Consider the following 14,907-nt stretch of genomic DNA (forward strand, 5'->3'; position numbering starts at 1 on the left):
TTAATGCGAAGGTCAGAGTTAAGAACAAATGCAGTACATATGACATCTGATGGTTCCACACCTGCACAAGATTCTTTCCGAATGTACACATCATCTCTGCTCCCTCCCCCTCATTAATACCTTTATGTTGCCTTCAGCAGATCCTGTGACAAAATACTCCTCTGCAGGATCAACAGCAATTGCTTTGACTGGAGAATCATGACTCTGGAGTAACTGTTGCTGCTGCTTTTGGCGAAGATCAATTATACAGGTAAAACCTTTTCTGCCTCCAGATATTAACAGCTGGTGTTTTGGAGCATATGCTAGCACAGTTGCTCCACTATCATGACAGGTAAAAGCTGAAAGCCAAAGCAAAGTAATTTAAATAAAACACAGTACTAACTTCAATTTTCAATCAACCTCTAATAGCTCAAGACAGTAGCAACAGTGACTTTGATGATGTAATCCAGCTGCCCACACCACTCCACTTATTGCAGTACCAATACATATGTAAACCCAGGTTCCCATCAGACATTCTGAACTGCAGTATTCTCAAATTAAGAAATTAAAATATGTATAAACAAAATATTATATCCTTTTTTCTAAGCCTATGTAATCACAATCTATCAATTCAGAAATAGATTATTTTAATAATCCGCTATTAAAGTAACACGTTTATTTGTTATATTAAGTAATATAATTTGTTTGTTATTTTAAGTCATATAATGCCAACCAGAAATTCCTCTTAAATGACCTGCCCAAATCTCTTGCAAGTTTCCACCAGTCATTTTAGTGTTAATTTGTTTCTATTCATATGTATTTGGCTATGTCTGCTCCCCTAAATGAGTGGAAAAAGTGAATGAAAATTACAATTACCAGAACACAGCTTGGTACATTGTACTTGTAGTTCAAAGGGCCTATGAACTTACATTTAGAAATTCCATCTGTCTCTCAAATACACTTAGGCATTCACCATACTTTAAGTACAAGGAGTTCACAACTCTCTGATCTTAATTCTGTATTTCTGATACTGAAATGCATTTGTTGTATTACATGCAACAAAATATTAGTAATAAAACTAATGAAATCCAGCTAAATATTTATTGCATCTCCAAAATCCTACTTAGAGGAATAACTGTTCTAAAGCAGGAGCTGCCCAGAACCTTTTAAAAAAGAACAGAAATGTCTGGCTTGCACTTGTGCTGCAGGGACAGAAGGTATGCGGAGGAAGGTGCTCATGTCCATGTCATGTATACAGAACACCAAGTAATTTCTCAAGAATCTGGTTTTATATTCCAACTGGTGCACTCACACAGAACGGTGAAAGACATTTTACCACCAATGTTAAAATTACTTCCCACAATAACTCTTCCATAAAGAGAGACACATAAAGAGAGACACAAATACACCTTTTTGTACCATGGTTAAACATTTTGGTTGTTGCATTTTACTTACCATGCACCAAGCTATTTGTAGGAGAAACCAGAGTATCCCAAAGACAAATATTTCTGTAGAAAAAAATATGGCTTAATTCAGCAACAAATGTTCTAAGGTATTTTGAACACTTGAAAAGTCATCTGCACCTTAAAAAGGTTGTTTCAGGCATAAAAGCACTGTAAACAGACTTTCAATGATTACTTTTGAGCAGACCCCAAATTACTTCTATAGTTTAACATACACTGCAAGAACATGCCTTCTACACAAATGATTCTATGACTGGCTATTTCCATAAAGGATTTATGTTAATAATATTTTGTAGCTGAGTTCACTGGAATGTTAGCAGGTTTTGATATTTTTTATCACTAGTTACTTATGAAAACAAATGAGAAATGGACAGCTATGCAAATCCCCCACAGCTATAAAAATAATTTAAGACAGGTTCATGTGTGCAGAACAGAACAGAATAGTTCAGCTGGAAGGGCCCTAGAAGGATCATGTAATCCACCCAGTGACAGCTTCAGGGCTGACCAGGAGTTAAAGCATGTCATTAAGGGCATTGAACAAATGCCTCAGACTCTGACAGGCTTTGGGGATTGACCTCAAGGAAGCCTGTTCCAGTGTCTGAACCTCTTGGTAACAAAATGTTTCTCAATGTCCAGTCTCAACCCCCCCCCCCCCCCCCCCCCGGCACAGCTTTAAGCCACTGCCACATATCCCTCACTGGATTCTGACAGAAGCACTCAGGACCTCCCTTTCTACTTCCCTTCCTCATATGGAACATGAACAGAATATCTGTGCTTCCCTATAAGACCTCCTTTAACAGGCACATGAATTTAGCTGCAAACATTGCTTCTCTCCCCCTCCTGCTAAGAAATAAAGCAGAAGTACTCTTAAACTGCTCAAGAAGAATCATAGGAAAAACAGAGTGGGGGAAAGGAGAGAAAATATGGCACCACTTCACTTTTATGCATTATCACAACAGATATTACCTGTTGTCAGAAGAAAATCCTGCTGTAGCTATCAAAGATGATGAACTGACGAAAACAAAGTCATTGGCTGTTTTGTTATGACACTGCCATGTCTGAAAAATTGCAGTTAGAAATTATTAATTAAAAAGGAATCTATTTTGTGCAAGCAGGCAATATTAAACTTCCTTGAGAAGGAAAGGTGTTTCAAAAGAAATTTAAAGAACATGGGATATAAAGGTATTGGTATGCCCTGTAAGACACTTCGTTTTTCATGGAAATACACTCTGCAGTCCTGCGTAACTGTCAATTAACTGACAAGTGACAACTATTGACAAGTCTCAACGAACATTAAAGCTATTTCAGATCTCATGTTACATTTTCCAGTCTCCACTTAGTCAGTATGATTAGAATGTAAGAACCTGTCATACAGATCACAGGATGGCAGCAACACATAACTTAATCTTGATTAATACTGGTTATCAGCACAATCCTTGCCCTCTCCAAGCTATTCTGAAGGGAACAGAAGTAAGGAACACAACATAAGTTTATGGAAACTAATTTAGTTTTCATCTTACCAAATATGGCTTAGGTGAAGTTCCAGTAAGTGGACAACATTTCCAATTTGTCTGATATAAACTTATATATCCATCAGCATCAACAATTCCAAACTGAAAGAAAATATACAGTAATAGTAAATACATATGTATGTCTTGCAGAGAAAAATATCCACAATTTTGAGAAAATACTTTCTATTTGAAGCATGTAATGTTTCTGCTAATTTACAGGGACAGGAGGGGAGGGGAGGAGAGGGGAGAGGACACGTACAGAAGCATTTTGTCAGTTACCTTATTTCCTTGGTAATTGAATCTCATTCGAGTTACCCTTGAGTTGCCACCAGATCGAAAACATGTGATTTGCTGTGCATGACCCCATTCAAACATTCTTACACTACCATCTTGAGCACCTGTCAGGTCTGCAACAGAAAATACTGACATGACTTTTCACAAGAGTTGTAGCTTTTATAATTTCAAGAAAACACACACCATCTCAAAATAACTTGTGCCACAATTATGCCATAGTATCTGGCTTAGTGTAGGAGCAGGATATACCACTGCAACTTAAAGTCGTGTTATTCATTATTTGATTAAGAATTGTATTTAGATGCTCATGAAATATGAAGCTATTGACTTGGAGGTAATAACACACCTTTTTCCTACTATCTTTCATTCTAGTCATAAACAAGAGAGAAATGCAGTACTTTTTGCTGTTTCTAAAGGCTATTCTACATCCCCCCCATGTTTTTTAAAATGAAAAGTAGCTTCAGTACGTATGGCTTATAAACACCTTTCAAAACATATATACTAACTGCTGTGCTAGTACAAAATAGCACACTAAGAAAGAGGTGAGTGAAAAATATATAGTCTTTAGATAACTTTCCTCTTTTTTAAAAAAACCTGAACTTACAATATGGCAGTGTTGGATGAGAAGCCATTCTTCTGACATTATTAATAGCTTTCTTGAGCATCTGTTAAATATATAAAAAAATAGAAAAAAACAGTTTTACTGAACAGAAAGTTATCAAACTAGAGAATAATTAGTGATTGCACAGAGTTGTTTCCGATCAAAAGTTCTACTGAAAACAAGTACTGGGTTTAGAGATTCAGACAGAAGTCAGTGTCTTCCAAGATAATGTAGATGTTAACACTTTTGCAGCTTTATATATCTAGATAAATATTAAACTTTTGCTTCAGAAATGTATGGATCCAAATATAAACACTCCTTAGACTGCAGTCTTACCTCTTTTCTTGCCAATTCCTTTCTGATTCCATTAAATTTATTGGAATATTCCTGAATATTGTAAGATAAGTAAGAGAGAGGCAGAAGCATGTAAAGAAAGAGGTAAACAAACTTTAACAGAAGTAAAAACTAGGAAGGAATATATCTATTTTCAAGTCTAGTTAACTTATTGCCATTGATTGAAAAGTGGTTATTTGTGACCATCCAGAATAAGCAATATACCATGTAACTGGTATGAAAAATAAAAAAATTAAAAATTCTTCAAAAGTGTTTATAATTTCACAAATACAGATCCAATGAATTTTCAGTAGCATATTTTTTCCTAAATTCCAAAATTTGCCTTGTGCAAAGTACATTACCAAGACTTTTGTTTTTCTTATTTTATTAGATATATTATATATACTGGGAAGAACTGAATGTGTGAAGAGGACTGGAGACATTAGACAATTATATTTAAAACTCATCTATTTAAATTATATGTTCAACACACAAAAGGAAAAAACCAGTAGGGATTTTCTTATCAAGGAAATATACCTGTGCCTGTGATGTCTCCTCCCTTCTTTTCTTTCTATTAATGTATGTTAAAGTTAAGTTTTCATTCCTTTATGGCCTGACAGCTCTCAAAAGTATCTGACTACTTTGAGGACTGTCTTTCATCAGAGAATTGTTGGATTTGGTTTGCTCATGCATGTATTATTTACCTCAACATTAGAGAAGGACAAAATATATATTTGTGCAGGTGTTAACTTCAAATGAGAAAACGTAACGAAATTTTGTTGCCAGGACGCGGCAGCTTATCACTTACCACACACCAACAGCAAGCTGGCTCTGAACTGCTTTCAGAGAAACATTTAGGTTGGAAAACACCTTTAAGATCATTGAATCCAACTGTGACTTTCAACTGCTGTAATTTTGTACAGTCTTATAACACTGCTTTGTCATGGAGCAGTAGATAGTGATGAGGTATTTCAAGTATGCTATTCTGCCCTGGCCTCCAATTATATCAGGGTGTCTACTGGATGGAGGCAGGAATTACAAACTTTCATGAGCTTCATATTCCTAAATATGATCAATAGAGTTTAAAAGAAATAGCCTCTAAATTATCAGTTTGTGAACAAAAATGAGAAAAAGTACTTGGAAGGGAAATAATCAACTTTCTCGTAAAAATTTCCCTGGGTTTGGATTAGTGGAATAACTGCAATTCTCTTAATTACATTTTGGAAGCAGATTTAGGTCTTTCAATTCTCAAAGCTTTATCATTGTTGAAGAGAAAGCCATGTGCCCCTCAGTTATTCATGTCCATTTCTCAACACTTTCTGAAGATAAAAAATATGATATTGAAATATGTATTTCCCTTTCTTTTTTCTGAGTACTTTAAATGTCAAGGAAAAAACTCAAATGGTTTGGTAAAACCATATATACATTTTAAAATTTAGGACAAGACAACAGAAAATTATATTCCTCAAACATTTACAGATTGGCATCTGCACTTATAATTGCAATACTTTGCTCTCTAAACTCACAACTTATCTTCTGTATGTAAATGGAAGAACAGTAATTCATGTTCACTCTATTTCTTCCCTAAAATGAAGGGCTGTGTGGAGTTTTACAGCTATTAACTTTTATCCAGAAGTCAATGGAAGTCATCTTCCTCCATTCAACAGAAAAGCACACATCATGACCTCTTAACCCTTGCTGGATTACACTTCAGAAAAATGCAGATTTACAGAAATGTGCCTTTGAAAGGCTACACTAACATAACTCTGTGGTGCAGTATCTCCAATTTAGAAGACAAGTACAATTATCAAATGCAAATACTTCCATTAATAATGTAACTGACATTTGACACTGCTAGCCCTCAAGTTTCCCCTTAGAACAGCTGATGGCTAGAACAGTGCTTTGCTGAAGAGCTGGGTGCTTTGGGCCTAATATACATTAAGACAGAAAAATAAAAATGCATGTAGAATCCACCTCACCACTAAACTGGCAAATATTGATGTCAGTCACACTGACTTGTACAACAAGCTGTTGGTAACACTGCCTGAGTTTCAAAGCTGTAGGTACACACTATTTCCTTCAGTACTCTCTTACAAACACCTCCTGTAAGAACTGTGTAAACAAACTGGGCTGAAGTCTCTGGTGGTGACCCTCCTTACTTACCTTGTATGAACTGTGTGACAGGAAGCAGTGAAGAGTGACAGAAAAACCTTACAGCTAATAAAACGTTAACTGCCTGAGTGTCCCTTGTTGATGAAAGTGAAGCAAAGATGAGACTGAAAAGCCAGTAATGGTACAGAACAACTAAATGGGCTGCACAATATGGAAAAGCAAAGATGACACCAAGGATCTGAAGGAACAAAGTAGCAAATAATAGCAAAAGAAAGGTCTTAGTGAAGCTGCCTTTTTTCCAGCTTCGAGTTTTTCCACAGCAACACTATTTCCTCCCAAGAATCCCTATCTCTTCCTTCATTTACTTTGTCCTTCATTAGGTACCTCTGTCTTTCCTCCCTAGTGGGCAGGTGCCGTTCTGTGCTGTGGTTGGTTCTCTGCCACAGTCAAACAGTATGCCAGACAAAATTTAGGTCCAAAGCTTAACAGCAAATGCATTCCACACAAGCATAGCCAAATATATTTAGGAAGAAAGTTGTACTGCATGCAAAATAGAAGGTCATGTAAGTACCATTTACATTAATTATATGCAATTATATGCAATTATTTAATGTTGAGAAATACACAAACACAAAAATTCTTTATGTACATATATATATATTTAAAAAATGGAAGTGAGAGGAGAAAGCGGCAAAGGCATTCAAAGAATACTTGTAGAAGTGACCTGATTGTGATAGCAGAGCTGTAACACTGGCACCTAGGATCACTGGTTCCCAAAGTGAAGGCAGAGGTGTAGGTTACTGGCACAATACCCACTTCCATAAGTGGAAAACCTTACCATTCTTAATACTGCTTATTCCTTATTTATTCCACCTATTCATCAGCTACTTTCAAAAGCCAACTACAATATTAATTAACATACAGTTATTTCATTCTGCCACCAGTTATGGACTTGCTTTGAACTGTTAAATGACAGCAAGTGCAGCCAAGTCACAAGACTTAATGCATTTGGTTACAGGAACACTCCGCTTTCTGCACTCCATGTGCAGAAAGACTGAGAGATGCTGGTGTCTTGTATGACCATTGCAGCTCACTTAAGTGTCTCCAAATAAGCATCTCCCAGCCAGCTAATCAACAGATCTGCATCTGTGCTCCACAGGAACTAAGATAAGAATGTCAACGGCCAGACTACAATTATAATTAGATCTGAATTAAATCTAACCTAATAGCTTCCTGTTCAGGGCCAAGCTTCATTCCAGACACAAGATCTCTTTCTAAAACTCAGAATGAAGCTGAAGATTATGCTTAAAATAAAAGCTACCACAACATTTCATATAGATATTTGTACCCTATCCTTAAGAATTTATATTCTGAAACCTACTGAATATATGCTTTTTAGATAAACCATTTGGCTTCAAGTCATTAAAGAAGAAATTATAGGGCAACTTCTTACCCAAATGATGATTCTTTGCTTTTAAATGATGCATTAAGTAAGGAAAAGCATATATAGTTTGATTGAAAGTTTTTCTTGTTTAGCTGGTGTACCTTAAATTCTGCACAGCATTTTAACCTATTAAGTGAATTGTTATAAAAAAATCCAGCTTGCCTTGATTACACAGAAATGCCATATTTAGTTGTATGTTAATTGTAAAATATAATAAGCAAGACTGAACAGACAAAAGGAGAGAAGTAGACAGAATACATAAAGCTAGCCTTTGACAAGTGACTTACCACAGATGCACCCCTGCCAGTTTGTGTACTACCAAGCCAAGGCATATTGATAGGTGTGCCAGGATTACTATGAGTATAAGGAGTGGTTCCCTGAACATTTACCAGATCATCACGAGCATGTATAACTAGGAAATCATCAGCCCTATAAATGAAAGAAACATTTTGAATTAAGATTCCGAACAGCAACACTAAATACCATGTTTGGTACTCTGATTTATGCACAGTCAAGTGTGATACTGCAAACAAAGAATATATACCCTTTATTTTCTATTTCTGTATCATCATCAACCCAGGTATAGATCTGCGTAGCTAAAATTGCAGAAACATCCAATTCTTGAATATCATGACTTGATGCTATTGCAATGCAGTTCCGATTTGCCTGAAAAAAAATAACATGCAGAAAGACAGATGCAAAAGGAAACCTCAAAAATTCATTTATTTTATTTTTTTCTGGTTACGGCACTGTTGCTCATAAAAATACACACTTAATTTACAAACCCCAAACATTTACGTCTACAAATCTATGTAATTTTATACTTGACATCTTCCTTTTAAAACTTATTTGCATCTGGGATAGTATCACACACTATTTGCATCTTATACCTCTCAAGCAGCTCAAGTATCTCCTCGCTTTTCTCAGAGGATAAGCAACAGGTAACTATACTACAAGACCTGCAATCAGGCTCCCCTCCTCCAGCTCTGAAGGCTGAACAGAACATGGCTGAACAGAGAAGGAAAGATTATTTCCTCTTTGATAAAAAAGGACAAATACTCCTACACACAAGCCTAAAGAAAAAGTAGAAGCCACCCTCCCTTCCGTCAATCCATGACACAATAGAAAAAAGATGACAATTTGTAGTAGAAGTTTATGAAAAGGTAATTTTGAAGTGCTTTAGAGATGGGACCACTAAAAGTTGTAGCTGCTAAAAACAGCAGGATGGCTGACAAAGCCTATCTCACCCAGTCACAACAGGACTGTGTATCAGGTGGAAGTACACCACAATTAGATTATTCTACCTCCTTTATACTCTCACCTTATTGACTGCAAAAGCAGTGATGATATCAGACTCTTTATGGATTATTCTTGCCTTGCCACCTGGGTATCCCAAATCTGTTTCTATCTGTATTTAAGAAGCAAAGCACAGTTAAATGCAAACTTCTGTGTAACACCACTTTTTACTGGAAGTACAGAGACCAAACAATGTTTTCTGTGAAATTTCTTTTTCTTTTTCCTTAATTTTAATTCTAAGAAAACTCAGCAAACATAGCCTGTAACAATTACAGTAAACCTGTTTTCTGTAACAATACAGCTTCCCATTGCCATGTTAAGATTACCACAGCAAGAGAAAAAGTGTAATTTGTCACAGAAGACACAGTACTGTGTTCATTCTCAGGCTTTTCAGGGATGCTGAAAACCAGCAAGGCTACATGCTACACACTGTTGATTGAAATTTTGAATCATGATGTTTTGCTCTCAAGAAAGTTTGCTAAGACTTTGATTGCTCTTAGCAAACACCTTTTCCCACTGAAACTGATGAGATAGTCTAAAAGAATGTGCAGGCAAGCTCCTGAACAGGCAAATGTAACAGGAAAATTTGAACTTTGTCAGTGCATCTATTCACAATTATTACAATTAAATAAATCTGGAATCCTGTACATTCCAGAACCATAAACCTTTTGCTAACACATATTCTTTTTTTTTTTTTTCTCAATGTGGTATACTGTTGGATTTGAATGTTGCCTCCCATTTTGTATTTTAGAAATGCATCCAGGTACATGCCAGCACACAACAAAACTCTACGCTTTACCAGCACTGTAGCAGTCTTTTTCAAAATTAAAGAGATCAGCACTGCAAGTACTAAATTGATTAGTTACAGACCCAGACTGTTGCAGTTACAAAATTATTTTACAGTAAAAACAATAACACTGCCAAACTAATGGTGACCTGTGAATTCAAAGCTGAATCACAAATGTAGTATTTTTTTTTTAAAAACCCAAGTAATTATTTCAGAACTATTTCCAGCTTCATATCCTCAAGTTCTTAATTTTCTATGCTTTAAAAGAAAACAGTAAGATTCTTCTGTCAGAGAACTGCAAATGATCTTTTTCAAAATCTGAAAAAAATAGCTGTTACAGACCAAGAAGTAGAATATCTTTTTTAATGTCAAGACAAAATTGTTACTTCACTGATTTTATGTATATAACACTGCATAAAACTACACTGGCAAACAGATACAAAACCATGATTTATGTGTGGTGATGAACAAACCTGCAGGAAATTAAATTTTTTTTTTCCCCAGTTAGTTCCAATGACCTACTTGCTAATATTGCTTTATCACATAATTAATATTAACAAAGTAGCCCAAGGACACCATAGAGTTTACATTTCTGTCTTCACACAAGTTTTGTAAAAGAAAGCTTAAAGAATATGGTATTCATTTGAATTTCTAGGCATAGTAACTATTTTTTTAGTATGTCATACCAATCCTTCAAGACAGTTGCTAAAATACTGTTACATGGGTTGATGTGTCACCATCTTTAAAGTAAGGCTCAGTCAGTGAAAGTTTTCAATAGCAAACTCTATCATGCTAACTAACTGCTCTAAGTGCAGTTAGCCACCCTCATTTACAAGCAACTATGGTAGACATCTCATACTGATCAAAGGCTCTGTATGTACTGAATACCGTACTACTGCCAAATTTTTGTCACTTGGGCAAATTTCAACTTCAGCTCTTCACTTGGCCAAACTAAAGAATTTGGTAATACATATTGTTTGTACCTGGTTGCTTAATCCACCTAAGGTAATTAAGTTTCAGATAATCTATAACAAGACCAGTTTAACTCAATCCCTTGCATTTTTTGAATTTTGAAGTTTGTTTGCTACATGAGCAAAGACTTTTTCTTTTAAGTGAGATCAGCACCATTTAGAAAAAAAAATTCATAACGATGTACAGTCTAATAAATTTGAGGATTACTACTGTGTACCTTACTGATGACGGGCTCCTCCACTGCAGAATTTTTCATGGTTTCATTGTGCTCCTCTAATGACTTCACCAAGGAAAGAACAACCACAGAACAAAGCATAAAGATAAGACATAACACGTGCAGTATCAAGGAAATCCTTAATTCGTTTTTGTTTACCCCAACACAGGACAACTGAAACACAACAGCATGTTTGCACACACATGCACGTATTTTACAAAGTAAGAATAATTAACAACTTCCAAACTCTGTTTTCAGTACAGAATACACCGATTTACCTATTCTGTACTGTAACACCAGCTTGTCCATTGCAAAAGTCAAACTTCTTGAAAAATAAGCAATCTACACTGACATTTTACCAGCAACAAGATAGAAAATAAAGCCAACACACCAATGCTGTGTAAGGCTGTAAATGAGCCTACCTTGAAACATATAAAGAACATCTAAGATTTTCCAAAATACCTGTTCATACAGCATAGCAGCGTGGCTGTGTTAACGTTAAGGTATGATCAAAAATGGTGCACTTTTAAAGGCAAAAAGGAACAATTTTCCTTTTAACTGCACTTTGTAGTGAACACAATTAGCCAGCATTACTCAAACAAGCTAATATTCTAGTTGTGACAGGACAAAACTAGGTCATGCACAACTCTCTGCTGCCATGGCTTTACTAGTCATGAATATTCTTTCTCCTGCATGTTTAATTTGTTCACATCTGCTTCTTTCTCCTCCATTTCTGCTACTCCACAGTTTTTCTGTAATACCAGCAATTCTTTCAAAATTAGGAGTAGGGGTAAGTAAAAAAAAAAAAAGAAAAAAAAAGACCAAATAAAAAAGCCGAAAAAATCCAAAAGCTCTTACAGAACCTAAAACATTTAACTGCATTTGGAACTGGAATCCAGCTAGACACTGGGACAAATAATCAGGGACAGAAACAGTAACTGCTGTGTGAGCATTTTTCTTATTAAAATTGAATCATAACGTGATTGTTATGGAAGCAGTGGATAAAAGCCAGGATGACTATGGTAGGGACAAACTAAAACTTTCACAACTTTGGCAGCTCATTAGGTTATTGGTTTTAATCTTTGAAATGTTCCATTTTGTCATTCTTCTGAGGCAGCTTTTATACTGATCTTAAAGGAGAGACTGACTGTAGCAACACTGTTGTCATTTTACAGTCAAAGTCTGATTATTTTTGTATTCTATGAAACAATGGACAAGTATTTTTTGTATGAAATACTGCAGATTTGGAGTCATAGACAAGTACATTAACCACTCAAGCACCAGAAGTAAACAAGCCAGCCAAATAACCAAAGTAAAGTTGACAGATTGACCTGCAATATTTTCTGCATTTTATATACCATACCAACCTCATTTAGGCATCGCTTCTTTGTGAAAATATTTCTGATGAAAGTTTCCTGGACTTCTTCCTGTTTGACCAAGTACTGCCAGAGCCTCTTCACAGACAGTGCCACATGACTGTTAGATCTACAGAACAAAGTTGAATAAACATTTACATCATGCTCATATGTATTACAAGAGTGCAGTATTTTATATTCTAATCAAACTATAGTCAGAAGAAATGCTGAAGCAAAACTACAGAGCTAGAGACAGTATACAAGGCCTATCTGAAAGCAGTTTAATACCCTCTTTCTGAAAAACCTACACGTGAGAGGAAGTGCAAAAGGAAGAAGAAAAAGAGTATGTAGCATCTTCTCGTTCTATCCTGGGACAACTGAGACAAATCTCTTCAAGAGATTACACAATGGTAAGAGCAGCACACAGATTATTTATTAGTCCAGCTCATTCTTTACAAAATGAATCATTTCTGTTTAGTCCTCACAAGTGATCCTCTGACATGGCCTATGAATGACTAACACTTCCTGCTAGGAACGCATCATCAGCTGTGTAACCTCTCTGAAACATCCATGATTTTTCAGGAACAAAATTGAAAAGGATTGTAGAATATGACCAGAATTCAAATGTTTATGCTTATCCCTAGAAATGGCACACTCAAGCAAAAATTATAAATATAGCTGCTTATGACAAGCCAAAATCCATCAAACTCTGAATTGCTTTAAATCATAATTTAAAAATAATACCAGACAGCAGATATGTGTCAAGATGGTCCCTTTTAATCAACTCAAGTTACTGAAAGTGTGACCATGATGAAACATTTTACAGTAAAAAACTAGACTGTCTCTACTCTGAAAGCCACAACTAACAGTAAGATTAAAAAGGCAGAAATCTATTTTTAAAATGACACTTCAAGAGACTGAGCACACTCTTCTGGCTGAACATGCAATTATGGTAAGTCACAACTATACAAATATAAATAGTAAGTACTTCTCTGATTTTAGGTAACAATACTGATAAGAATGTGAGGTAATTTTATTACCTCTAAAGGTGGGGCAGTTATTTAATTCACTGTGACTTAACCATAATTATCTCTCAAGGCAAACTTTTTATTCTTTATTTTGTTGTCAAGCATACTTTTTCCAGAGACACTCAAAATCTGTATGTTAAGCTTAAGTAAAAGAATTTAAAAAAATTAGAAACCGTGGTATGTTTTTTCTGCTCTTGCTTTTGACCAGAGATGCATGAAATATGACATGTACCCTCCATATTTCACATAGTTATTGAAGTTGCAATCTATCATGTGCACTAACAACCTAATGCTTGATTTATATCAAAGATATTACAGTCAGTGTTTAGAGGAATTAGACTCACCTGAAAGGAGTGTTCGTAGGCTCGAGTAAAGTTTTGTGGCGAAGCAATGCAGGACCAGCAGCGAGAGCGTCTTCAGAAGCATGAACTGAAATATAATGTTGAGGTGGACCCCCATACAGCTCAAGACGTCGGAGAAGAACTTGCTCCCAGCGCTGTAAAGTTTTCAAAACTGCATGGCATATCGGGGAGCTAACTGGAAGCTCTAGAAAGACAAGTAAAGAACAGTAAAACCCTTCCCCTTTCCATTATAACCTTGATGAAGATAATTCCAGCAGGTGAACGCTGAAGTTTATTTCTAATATCTCCACAAGTTAAGCTTTATTCAAACCTTAAGTTGCTATTTGCAAGTATAAAAGGATGAACTGCTTTGTGCTTTCATTGCTAAAAAAAACAAATAGATTTCTCCAATGCTGACATTGGAGAAATTATATCATGGAACAGATCATCATGAAACAGATCCTCCTGGAAGGTGTCAAGGCATATGGATGACAGGCAGGTGATAAGAGAAAGCTGACACAGCTTCATAAAGGGCAAATTGTGCGCAAGTCATCTACTCATGGCATTCTGTTGTGAACTGACTGCACTGGAGGGCAAGGGAAGAGCAATTGATGTCCTCCACTTTTAACTTCTGTAAAGCCTCTGACTATGTCTCACACATATTTACTTCTCAACTGGAGGAAAAAGGTGGACTGTTTGACAGCTAAGGAACTGGTTGAATGACCTCACCCAAAGAGCTACATTCAGTGGTTCAATGTCCAAATGGAAATCAGTAAAAAGTGGCATCCCTCAGCGATGCATGTTGGGATTGGTACTGTTCCATCTCTGTGATAATGACACAGGCAGTGGTAGTGAGGGCACCCACAGGTAGCTGGCAGAGAGCACCAAGGTGAGGGGTGCAGCTGGTTTGCTGGAGGGAAGGGATGCCACCCACAGGGACCTTGGCAGGCTTGAGGAGTGGGCCCATGTGACCCTCACAAGCTGCAACAAGGACAAGTACACCTGTGTCAGGGCAATCACCAGTACAAAAACTGAGTGGTGAATACACTGAGAGCAGCCCTGTGGAAAAGGACTTAGGGATACCAGTGGATGAAAAACTGGGCATGACCAATTTTGCATACTGGGCTGCATTAAAAGAAGGGTGGCCAGTAGGGCAAAGGAGGGAATTTGGCCCCTC

The 14,907-nt window shown here is 36.3% G+C and overlaps 1 protein-coding gene and 1 long non-coding RNA gene across 9 annotated transcripts in view; one reads left to right on the forward strand and one right to left on the reverse strand.

Annotated features, from left to right (window-relative positions):
• The window catches only part of LOC309585240, a 39,026-nt gene that overhangs the window by 5,288 nt on the left and 18,831 nt on the right, over positions 1-14,907 (forward strand). The window contains exon 2 of the long non-coding RNA XR_014227283.1: positions 141-250. This is a non-coding gene — a long non-coding RNA (uncharacterized lncRNA). The remainder of the gene's footprint in view (positions 1-140; positions 251-14,907) is intronic.
• DMXL1 (Dmx like 1) overlaps positions 1-14,907 on the reverse strand; it is a 77,551-nt gene that overhangs the window by 3,946 nt on the left and 58,698 nt on the right. For 4 of the 8 annotated variants that reach the window (XM_082301854.1, XM_082301852.1, XM_082301849.1 and 1 more), the window contains 13 exons: positions 13,734-13,935; positions 12,374-12,491; positions 11,010-11,072; positions 9,059-9,145; positions 8,282-8,403; positions 8,025-8,166; positions 4,185-4,235; positions 3,852-3,912; positions 3,233-3,375; positions 2,963-3,055; positions 2,409-2,500; positions 1,435-1,487; positions 121-338 (listed from right to left, as the gene is read on the reverse strand). In XM_082301854.1, the coding sequence (XP_082157980.1) occupies positions 121-338; positions 1,435-1,487; positions 2,409-2,500; positions 2,963-3,055; positions 3,233-3,375; positions 3,852-3,912; positions 4,185-4,235; positions 8,025-8,166; positions 8,282-8,403; positions 9,059-9,145; positions 11,010-11,072; positions 12,374-12,491; positions 13,734-13,935 (1,445 nt within the window). The remainder of the gene's footprint in view (positions 1-120; positions 339-1,434; positions 1,488-2,408; positions 2,501-2,962; positions 3,056-3,232; positions 3,376-3,851; positions 3,913-4,184; positions 4,236-8,024; positions 8,167-8,281; positions 8,404-9,058; positions 9,146-11,009; positions 11,073-12,373; positions 12,492-13,733; positions 13,936-14,907) is intronic. The other 4 variants (XM_082301853.1, XM_082301851.1, XM_082301848.1 and 1 more) reach the window with 3 other exon arrangements.

Source organism: Coloeus monedula (genome assembly GCF_965178545.1).
Source record: "Coloeus monedula genome assembly, chromosome: Z".
Taxonomy (NCBI): Eukaryota; Metazoa; Chordata; class Aves; order Passeriformes; family Corvidae; genus Coloeus; species Coloeus monedula.